Source organism: Nicotiana tabacum, chromosome 2 (genome assembly GCF_000715075.1).
Source record: "Nicotiana tabacum cultivar K326 chromosome 2, ASM71507v2, whole genome shotgun sequence".
In the NCBI taxonomy this organism is placed as follows: Eukaryota; Viridiplantae; Streptophyta; class Magnoliopsida; order Solanales; family Solanaceae; genus Nicotiana; species Nicotiana tabacum.
In genome coordinates, this window is record NC_134081.1 from 16725142 (window position 1) to 16736461 (window position 11320).

The 11320-nt window shown below is 40.1% G+C and overlaps 1 protein-coding gene across 1 annotated transcript; it reads right to left on the reverse strand.

Annotated features, from left to right (window-relative positions):
* Positions 1 to 1346: 1346 nt before the first annotated feature.
* On the reverse strand, positions 1347 to 6930 carry LOC107803589 (5-oxoprolinase 1). Its single transcript, XM_016627334.2, has 2 exons — positions 6529 to 6930; positions 1347 to 5468 (listed from the first exon to the last, which is right to left on the reverse strand). The coding sequence occupies exon 2, from the start codon at positions 5398 to 5400 to the stop codon at positions 1591 to 1593; it is 3810 nt and encodes a 1269-aa protein (XP_016482820.1). The 5' UTR covers positions 5401 to 5468; positions 6529 to 6930; the 3' UTR covers positions 1347 to 1590.
* Positions 6931 to 11320: the final 4390 nt, after the last annotated feature.

The following is an 11320-nucleotide window of genomic DNA, read 5'->3' on the forward strand; positions in this document are numbered from 1 at the left end:
ATTTGAGGAGTAAACTAAAACTTTCATTTATTATGTTTTTTTACAATAATTTTTAAATGTTTGATTTATTAGTTATTATAACTTATAGTATATATATATAAACTTTGTTTCAAAAAATTTAATCGATTTGACCATCATACTCCAACAAGATTTATATAAACCGGAACAAAGGGAGTAGTATTATTCGTGATTTGGATCAATTTATACCTTTGTGTTATCGAATAATCTTGTATTTATCGTTGTCGTTAACGAATCTCCAACTTAAAATAAGCGGTCACTCAATTTTACATGTCAAAATACTTCGAGGAAAAAGGTTTAAATTTAGACATCTATTTTTTGTTATGGTTTAAAGTTACTCCTGTTATACTTTTAGTTGGAAATCCGTTAAGGATCAAGAAAAAAAATAGATTTCTTTTGTAATGGCAGGATAAAATTAAACCCAAAGTATAACGGATGACAAAATTACTCAATTTCGAATAATATAGGAAATAATTAGATTCTTCACCTTTTTTTTCTTTTTAGTGTTTCAAACAAATTTAGTATGTACATTTATTGTTTTAAATTATTTTCTAAATAGCACTTTCCATATTTAATTACTTTTAAAATTTCTGAAGCTCTGGAATGGAACTAGTTTCATTTTCTTGATTGCTACAAGATTAACAGAAAATTCATATGATTTGGAAGAATGTACCATTTTAATATTCGGTAAGAGTAGTATAAGATCTTGTTTGAATTTAGAAAACTAACCGCAAAATCTTGCACCCTAGTTATATCACTTGTCACTTATCAAGTACTCCTAGTAAAGCTTCAAAGCCACACCAAGTTCTAATGGCACACATTTCTCAGTATGTTTAAGGAGAAGAAAGAGGCAAAGAGCCTTTGTCCAGTTGCCAGTGAAAAAAAACTAACTCAGCACCTAATATCTTCACCAAACAAATAAATACAGGATAAGTTTGCACATAAATTTTCCATCCCTGTTAATTAATATACATTCCCACCTCGTTCTATCACATAACCATAAGAAGTTGATATAATTTGATGCAAATACCATCTACGAGTATGTATTTTCCAAGAAAGTTGGCTTCTGCATTAAGAAGGGGAACATTGGCATAACTGGTAAAGTTACTATCATATGACCAGGAGGTCGAAGGTTCAAGCCGTGAAAACAGCCTCTTGCAGAAATGCAAGGTAAGGCTGCGTACAATAGACCCTTGTGATCCGGCTCTTCCCGGACCCTGCGCATAGAGTAAGCTTAGTGCACCGGGCTGCCCTTTGGCTTCTGCATTAAAACTTGGAAGCAAACAAGAGGGGTACTTTCTCCCCATGTTACAAATAGAGGCCATGGATGGACCAAAGCTATTATAAGTAGAACATATTCTGTGACCAGCAATTATTATCTATTCGGAAACATGAAATTATTGAAATCATACATCTTTAAAATAGGGGAAGAACCAAGCATTCTCATATGCACCATACAGAAAAAAGGAAGTTTATGCCTCATTTCCCTTATTATTGTTATCCCTTCTTCTCCTTTGTGGATGTTTGGGTGGCATGGAAGGTATTTGCAGTAGAAGTTTTGCTTTGTATTCATCATTTTGAACCCCAGCCACCTCCTCCTGGTGTCAAAATCTGAAGTATTTCCCCAGCCTGCACCTCGATTGTGTTTTTACCACCAACATACACCTTCCTTTTATCTTTCGTGACGAGGAAATTAGCACCTCGAGCCCCATCTTTTCCACCCATCAGCCCCCTCGGTGCATGCACACGCCTTTCTGATAGGATGCTCACAATGACCGGCCGCCTGAATTCAATCTCCCTGATAATGCCATCACCTCCTTTATGTTGTCCAGCACCTCCACTATTCTCTCTTATTCCAAACTTATGCAATATAACTGGGTATCTTTGCTCAAAGATCTCTGGATCTGTCATTCGGGTGTTGGTCATGTGACACTGGACTGCACTCGTCCCATCCCAAGTAGGACCAGCTCCACTTCCACCTCCAATTGTTTCATAGTAACCAAAAGTGTCATCCCCAAAGGTTAAATTATTCATGCAACCCTGTGAGCAGGCACAAGCTTGGAATGCAGTAAGAACGACGTCAGTTATCCTCTGTGACGTAAGGACATTACCACCCACCACTGCAGCCTTGTCACTTGGAGAGAGAAATGAACCAGGAGGTATATAAATCTTTACAGGAGCCAAGCAACCTTGATTGAGAGGGATATCAACGTTCACCAAACAGCGTACGCAGTAAATGACTGCAGCAGCTGTCACTGCCTCTGGGGCATTCCAATTACCATAAACTTCTGGGCTGGTTCCGGAGAAATCAAAAAATGCTTCTCCCTTCATAGAATCTATAGTAAGCTTTAAGTGTATGGTAGACCCATCATCCATGTAATCTTCCTCTTCAATAGTCACTACGCCTTCCTTTCCGGACATTTTTGCTTCAGAAGAAACTCTCGCGGCAACAGATTTAAGCATTTCTCTCACTGCTTCTTCAGCATTAGCCTGAACATAGTTCATGTATGCTTGGACAGTTTCCAGACCATATTGCTCAATAAGCTCGTTGATAAGGGTAATTCCTCTCTGATTTGCAGCTACTTGTGCATGAAGGTCAGACAAATTATCTTGAAGCCTGCGCGTTCCTGGAATGTTATGAGTTGATTCCTCAGAACAAGGGTAACGAAGAAGTTTGGTGATTCCTTCTTCTTGAAAAGTTCCCTTCTCAACAAGCTTGAATGCTTTTATTGCTGCTCCTTCCTCCCATATGAACTTTGAGAAAGGCGGCATACTTCCAGGAGTAATACCTCCAATCTCTGCATGATGCCCTCTACTTGCAACAAAGAATATCAATCTACCTTTGTTAAAAACAGGTGTAATTACAGTTATATCAGGCAGGTGGCTACCACCAGCAGAAGGATGATTGGCAACTAAAACATCTCCCTCATTTAGATTATCACCCCAGTGCTTCAGCTGCCACCGAACAGTGCTCGACATAGCCCCCAAGTGCACAGGAACATGGGGTGCATTTGCCACAAGCCCACCATCAGGGCCAAAAAGTGCGCAAGAAAAGTCTAGCCGCTCTTTAATATTTGTTGATATAGAAGTCCTCTGCAAGGTGCGCCCCATCTGTTCAGCTATTCCCATAAACCGGTTGTTGAAAATTGAGAGCTGCACAACATCTGCAACTTTTTCATCTACTTTTGCAGTATTGGAAGCCGACTCGATCTCTATTTTAATGTTGCCATATTTTGTAATAATGGCCTTGCAGTTGGGCTCAACAATGACAGTGCTATTGCCATTCATGATAATTGCTGGGCCAGGAACAACATTCCCATATGACAGATTTTCAAGCTTAAATAAAGGAGTGTCATTCCATCCATTCCCAAAGTATACTTTGTAGTGACTTTCAATTTTAGGGGCACCAGGGGAAGAATCTAGGGCTCGAGGCTTCAGTATGTTAGTGACTCCAACACCGCGAACCCTAACATCACATATAACTATATTCCTGTTTTGAAGTTTAAATCCGTACTCCCGCTGGAATAACTTGACAAATTCGGCAGCATAATCAGGAGGTGACCCATCATCATTGGTTGGTCTCTTTACCATGATTGCGGTGTCTGTTCCCTCATACCTTAAGTTTAAGTATGTTTCGCTGGTGATACTTTCTTCTCTGAATCCTTGCTCCTGCAGCTTATCCATCACCTGCTTCAGCAAGATAGTTTCTCTGCGAGAAGCTTCAATCACAGAATCAGGGCCATAAACAGCAGAATACGGCTCTTGCGCATCTTCTACCACATCAGCTAACCCCATACCATATGCACTTAAGATTCCACATAACCTGTGAATAAGAACTTCCTTCATTCCAAGTGATCTAGCAATGGCACAGGCATGTTGAGGACCTGCACCTCCGAAGCAAGCAAGAGCATGGTGGCTTGTTTCATGACCCTTCATTTCTGTCAACTGCCGTATTGGGCGGCACATGGTCTCATTGGCAACATTCACAAAACCTTGTGCAATCTCCTCTACCGTCATGTCCCTTGCAGATGAATCCTGGCTCTTTCTGTAGGAATTGATTTGCCTCGCAAGTTTTTCAAACTCTTCCCTCGTAGCATCAATGTCTAATGGCTGGTCCTCATTGGGACCAAAAATGGACGGGAAAAAATCAGGAATGACATATCCTAAGATAAGATTTGCATCTGTAACTGCTAGTTGCCCGCCTTTCCGGTAACAAACTGGTCCTGGGTGTGCACCCACTGAATCTGGTCCCACCCGGAAAGAACCAAACTGAAATTTTAACTTTGATCCACCGCCAGCAGCGACTGTGTTTACATCGAGCTGAGGTGCTTGAATTATTGCACCAGCAACCTGGGTTTCTATAACTTGTTCATAGGTACCAGCATATCGGCTGACATCAGTAGAGGTACCACCCATGTCAAAACCGATTAGGGCCTTGTCTGTTTCAATCCCAAAGAGTGTCTGAGAGTAACCAACTACACCACCAGCAGGACCTGACAAAATTGCTTTGTGGCCTGAAAATCTATGTTCTGGTGCAAGCCCTCCATCCGACTGCATAAATAAAACATTCAACTTTCCTAGGCCTTCATCAAATTTGGACATGAAACCTGACAAGTATTCTTTAATAACAGGAGTCAAATATGCATCTACACTTGCTGTAAATCCTCGAGGAACAGCTCGGACCATAGGAGTCAAAGCAGATGATATAGATACATGCCTGAAGCCCAAACTAAGAGCTAACTTTTCCAGAAGTATTTCATGCTGGGGAAAAGTATAAGAGTGGAGCAAAACCACAGCTAAGCAACTAATACCCCTTTGCAGCAAAGCATTCAGCAAAGGTTTCAGAGCTTCCTCATCGAGTGGCTTTACAACCTTGACAAGCTCGCCTGAAACACCTTGAACAAGTGATGCAGAAGAGTCTAAATTTACTCCTCCCTCCTTATCAAGAACAAGCTCAACTCTCTCATCAACCTCTACAACCTCCTCATAAAGATTTGATGGTTTTGATACAGTGAGGTCAAATATATGCGGACGAGCCTGATTACCAATCTGGAGCAAATCCCTAAAGCCTCGAGTGACACAGAGTGCAATTCTCTCCCCTTTCCTCTCCAACAATGCATTTGTTGCCACGGTTGTACCCATCCTCACCCATTCGATCTTATCAGTAGGAATTTTCGAACTACGGGGAATTTTCTTTCCAGTAAATTCCTCCAAAATCCTCCTTATTCCTTCAACTGGAGCATCATCATAATTAGAAGGATCAACTGACAACAACTTCATGACTCGGCCTTCAGATTTTCCAGGAATTTCTGCATAGACATCAGTAAAAGTGCCCCCTCTGTCGATACAAAATTTAAGTTTTCCTTCACTTTGACTCCCCATTGCTCAACTACAGGTATTGCAAGAAATGACTCGATTATACAAGAAATTGCAATAACCTGGTAGATTACCTGTTAAATAAAGTGAAAAAGGATTTGGTCACAAAAATGATAAACTCAATTACCCAAGGAGTTATAGGAGCAAAATAAACACAGTATCACCGCAGACTATGCACCACAAGATATTGCAGACAAGAGGAGCATCAAACACTACACTGGAAGGGAAAAGATAAATATATTCATGTGATGTAATGTTGATATTGTCGCATCTAATGATCAATAAAGCCATCAACCAATAACAAGAAAATGCACAAGAACAAAGAGCATCAAACACTATCAATGTAGGGATAAGCTGTTGCATTAAAGTGCTTGAGCATCAATATCCTAGCTTCTGAGAATCAAAAAAACAAGCAGCCCAGAAACAAGAAACTGCTAACAAAAACAAAAAAGAAACAACAAAAAGGAGCATCAAAATTATAACTTTTTACCATGAAGAGCATTAAACACTACAACTAAGGGAGAACTGAGAAGAAGCCATGGATAATATGGTTATCCGACGATTAACCCATTTTTTATCCGTATTAAATATGGGTCGGGTCGGATAATTTATCCGTTTTAGACCGGTCCCATATCCGACCCGACCTGCCCGTTTGCCACCCCTAGTGGGAGGTACCCAAAAGAATGGCCTGAGGTGTGCGGAAGCTGGAGTATTGATATTATTCCTTCTAAGAATAAAAAAAGCAAGCAACCCAAAAACAAGAAATTGCCTAAGCAAGAAGGCATCATCAATACTATAATTGAAAGAAAAAGAATATGCACTCAAGTACTTGAGTTTTGAATATCTTGAATCTGACAATCAATGAAGCAAGCAAATCCTAAACAAGAGAACAAACAAACAAAATCAACATATGGGTTTGCATCTATTCAAGTGCTTAAGTGTTCATATATGAGAGCCAATAAAGCAAGCAACCCAAAAACAAGAGACTGGCCAAACAAAATTAATAGATGGGTCTAAAATACTAAGCTTTTAATTGCAAAAGAGATCCACAATACATCAATATATTGACAAATCTCAATCATATTCCCAGATATAAAACGAGACAATTATTACGGATATATAAGCAAAAGGTACCTTATAGCAGAAACTCTTAAGTCAAATAGGGTATCAAATTGATGAGCTCATAATGCGGCGTCAAATTAAAAGAGAAGCTGATTTTTTCTCAATCTACAAATCCATTGCTAGATAAATGATTCAACTGTTTGCTGATCAGCTGATGACTAGGATTGAAATATGAAAAAAAAACTGATATTCTGTACGAAACTTCGCGGAAAATTGAGTGTCAAACGGCGTACGTGCGTTAGTGATGATGAGGAAAAGGCATATAAAGGACGAGGATTTTGCTAACAAAGCTACTTATTCTTCCCTATCTTTTTTTTATTAATTTTAAAATGCAAATGGCATCCAAGTTGTTTGGATTTTATTTGTTTGGGAAAGAAATAGTTTAAGAAAACGAAGTTAAAAGGAGAAAAAAATAATTGAAGATTGAAAACGATTAAAAATCTTTATTGGCAAAAAAAAAAGGGTTGTTCTGATTTTGGAAAACAGTCCTTTAACATTTTCTCTTTGTTCGCTTACGGAAACAAAAAAACTTATTTTTTGGTTTGTTTTCGTTTGGAAAACCAATAGGTACAATTTGGTAAAATTTTACCTTTGTTTATATCAAGTTAATAGAAACATGATATGTATTTGTACATTTGCTTTTATCGCTTAAACACTTAACTAATACTCCCTCTGATCCACTTTAAGTGATATTTTTGTCTTTTTTTTTTTGTAGTCCACAATATTTAACTTTTTCAGATATCAAGAAGAAATTAATTTCTCCTTTCCAAAGTTTCACTTGGATTAAAGTGCCTATGAGTAGTTTGTTATATTTCCAATAAGCAAATTAAGGTTAATATGGTCAATTTCATTATTAATTAATGCTAAAAAGTAAATTTCTTAATATGTATGAAAATAATCAAAAAAATCACTTAAAGTGAACCGGAGGGAGTACATGTTTTTACTTTATTAAACCACTTAATCATAATAACAACCTAGTAAAATCCCACAAGTGGGGTCTTGGGAGGGTAGAGTGTACGCAGACCTTACTCTTACTCTATGAGGAGTAGAGAAGCCGTTTCCGATAGACTCTCGGCTAAAAAAAACCACTTAACCATGACAAGTTAAATTAATTTGGTGTAAACACCTAATGCGGTCAAGTATTTATGTTACATTTTCCTTCGGTCATGTTCTTTTATTTGCGTCTTCGCAACTTTACATGACAAATGAAACCCCTAATAAAAAATACAAAATAAGCAAAGATCGGCCCCAAGGGAGAAGTAGCCTCGAAGCGATGAAGGGTGTGGTCGAAGAGTCAGCAAAGATCAAGGGCGTGAAGTCACTGTAGTTCAAGGTCGAGGTCGAGCATCTTAGACAGAGTTATAATGGCTAGTTCTAAGATAAGACGTAAAAGAGAATATTTTAGTGGATATTCTATGCACATGTATTATTAGGGTTTCTAGGAATATGTTCCTATAGATAATAAATTGTGTCGAGAAAATTAAATAAAGATCGAAAAATATTGCAACAATCGTAGTATTTGATTTTAAATAATTTGAGTGTACAATCTCTATGAATCCTCTAATTCTTCTTTTCAATAATAAATAAATTCAAGGCCCTCTGAGCTTGATCTTGAATCTATATTTGTTTCCACGAACGATAATTTTGAATTCAACTAGTACGAACTTTGATTTGAACTCGTACTCCTTGACTCTTGACTTGCTCTTCGTTCTTGAGCTTGAACTTGATTTCTTGAACTTAAACTTGATTGCTTGAAGCTTGAAACTTGTAGAGTAATTTGCGGCGTTTGATCCACGAGCTCTCTCTTGATTCTTGTTATAACTTCCGATCCCTTTTCTGGGTTATGAAAACCCCTATTTATAGTTGTGGAAGGGAGGAGTTGTGATAAGAACAAACTCTTTCCGACCAATCAAATTGAAGTGTGACATGACCGCATTTGATTGGCCAGAACATGTCACTTGCACACGTGGCATGATTTCATTGGCCTTTTAATGTGACTTGGCATGCCTTGGCATTTTGACACGTGGCATGATCCCATTGGCTCTTCCGTTTGACTTGGCGTGCCACGTCATTTGACACATGTCACCAAACAGGGCCTCTAGGAAGATGATATCTTGGGCTTAATGAAGTGGGCCCATCACTTTAGCCCAATTAAATGGGCTAGCCCAATGGATTAAGACTTATTTATTTAATCCATATATGTTGGACTTATATAACTAATCTAATTATATGGCCCAATAAATTTATTTGAACTAATATATCTTGAATTTAAAATATAGTCCAAATTACTTTGCGAACATTCACTCGACTACTAAGCCTACGGGCTACTTTTATTTCGAGTTCGAGCAAGCACTCACTCGACCATTACGCCTACGGGCTACATTACTTCGAGTTCGAATCATTCACTCGACGACTAAGCCTATGGGCTACTTTTATTTCGAGTTCGAGCAAGCACTCACTCGACCATTATGCCTACAGGCTACATTACTTCGAGTTCGAATCATTCACTTGACGATTACACCTACGGGCTACTTTCATTTCGAGTTCGAGCAAACACTCACTCGACTATTACGCCTACGGGCTACATTACTTCGAGTTCGAAACATTCACTCGACTACTAAGCCTTCGGGCTACTTTCATTTCGAGTTCGAACAAACACTCACTCGACCATTATGCCTACGGGCTACACTACGTCGAGTTCAAATTATTCACTCGACTACTAAGCCTATGAGCTACATTTATTTCGAGTTCGAGCAAGCACTCACTCGACCATTGCGCCTATGGGCTACATTACTTCGAGTTCGAATCATTCACTCGACGACTAAGCCTACGTGCTACTTTTATTTTGAGTTCGAGCAAGCACTCACTCGACCATTATGCCTACGTGCTACATTACTTCGAGTACGAATCATTCACTCGATGACTAAGCCTACGGGCTACTTTTATTTCGAGTTCGAGCAAGCACTCACTCGACCATTATGCCTACGGGCTATACTTTTTCGAGCTCGAATCATTGACTCAACTAATAAGCCTAAGGGCTACATCACTTCAAGTTTGAATAAGCGCTCGCTCGATTATAGAGGCTACGAAGCAAGTCGGCAAAAAAGGGATATTTCTATATACAAAATTGTTTACATAATTGATTATACTGTAAAAAATTAAGGACTAAGCTTCCTGGTCATCCCCAGAAGCGGTTTCTTCTCTATCGGGCTCCCCCCATTCTCGGATTCGCTCTTACTCCCATCATCATCATCATTGTCATCATCATCGTCATCGGAAACCAAGGCTTCATCATCGACTTCAAGTTCTTTGGCCCTTTTTATCTCTTCAGAGAGGTCAAAACCACGAGCATGGATCTCCTAGAGGGTTTCCCTCCGAGATCGGCACTTAACAAGTTCAACGACCCAATGTGCTCGAGTATCGGCGGTCTCGACTACCTCTCTTGCTTAGACCTGGGCAGCGTTAGCATTGTCCCGATAGACGGCCACGAGTGCATCCGCATCGGTCTTTGCCTTTTCGGCATCAGATTCGGCCTTGGCAAGTACAGAGGCCAACCGAGCCTCGAGCTCCTCTATTCTTCATGCTTGAACCAGACATTTTTCCTTCATTCTCTGAAGTTGGGTTTCAGCCGATGATAACTGGGCTTGAGCAGTTTCTTTCTCTGCAGCAAAGCGGTCCATACCTTCTTTCCACTACAAAGACTCTACTTTTATCACGTCGACCTCCTCACGAAGCTTCCCGATCATCTCAATTTTTTGCTGCAACTGTGAGACCGAAAAATTAGCCATCGTTCTGGTATCAATCCCATAGGATTTTAAAAGTATCATTACCTGCTCAGACAGATCGGTCTGATCTCGGTAAGCCTTGGCCAACTCAGCTCGGAGGTCTTTTATTTCCTCTTCCCTTTGCCCTAAGAGAAGTTTTATGGAGTTCCTCTCATCAGTAACCCGCTGAAGGTCGGCCTCGTATCGACGCAGCTCGTTTTAGGACCAAGAACATGCCTCTCGATGAACTGCCGCTGCCTACAAAGATACAAGAAATGAAGTTAGAAACGAAAAGTAAGCATAAAGGTAGTACCGACAAAATAATTTTAAAACTTACCTGATTCAAAGCCTGCTGCACCCCGTGAAAAAGACCTGATTTATCACTAGTACCGACAACATCCTCGATACCGGTAAACAAGTCATGAAAGGGATCCTCTCCATCATAAGGCCTGTCTAGATAGAGGGCCCCCAAAGATTGGGCTTCCCGAATCACCTATGCGGAAAAAGCGGGAAATGTGGGCGAATCTTCGATTGCTGCTGCCCCAAATAAATCACTTGGAGAATTCTCTTCGGTTCGAAGGGATTCAAGAGGGGGCCCTTCAGACATATCCCCCATATGTTGGCTCCGATAGGATGCGTCTTCGATCTCCGACAACTCAGGGACTCCGCCCGAATTTTTCTCCGGTATACCCTCAGCTCGAGGCGGAGCCTCATGAAGCATCATCAATCCAGCTGCCGATGGGGAATCGGTTGTTCTCTTCGTTCGGGCCGCCAGCGCGGACCCATTATTTTCTTCTTCTTCTTCTTCTTCTTCTTCATTATCTCCATCCCATAGATGCAGAACTGATTTCACGGTCAAAGGAATGACATTCTTGTTCGGCTTACGATCTGTCCTCTTCTTTGGTTTTGGATCTTCGGGAACGGAGGCTCTTTTCCTTTTATTTTCCTTCACCGGCTTTGGGATAGTGGCCAAAGTTTCTTCCTCGACGGACAAGGGCCTCAAAACCGCATCTTTTCCCAAACCTGCATATAGAAATTTT

Bases quoted from the DNA above. Each gene is read 5' to 3' on its own strand.
- LOC107803589 (XM_016627334.2), bottom strand. From the start codon at position 5,400: ATGGGGAGTCAAAGTGAAGGAAAACTTAAATTTTGTATCGACAGAGGG.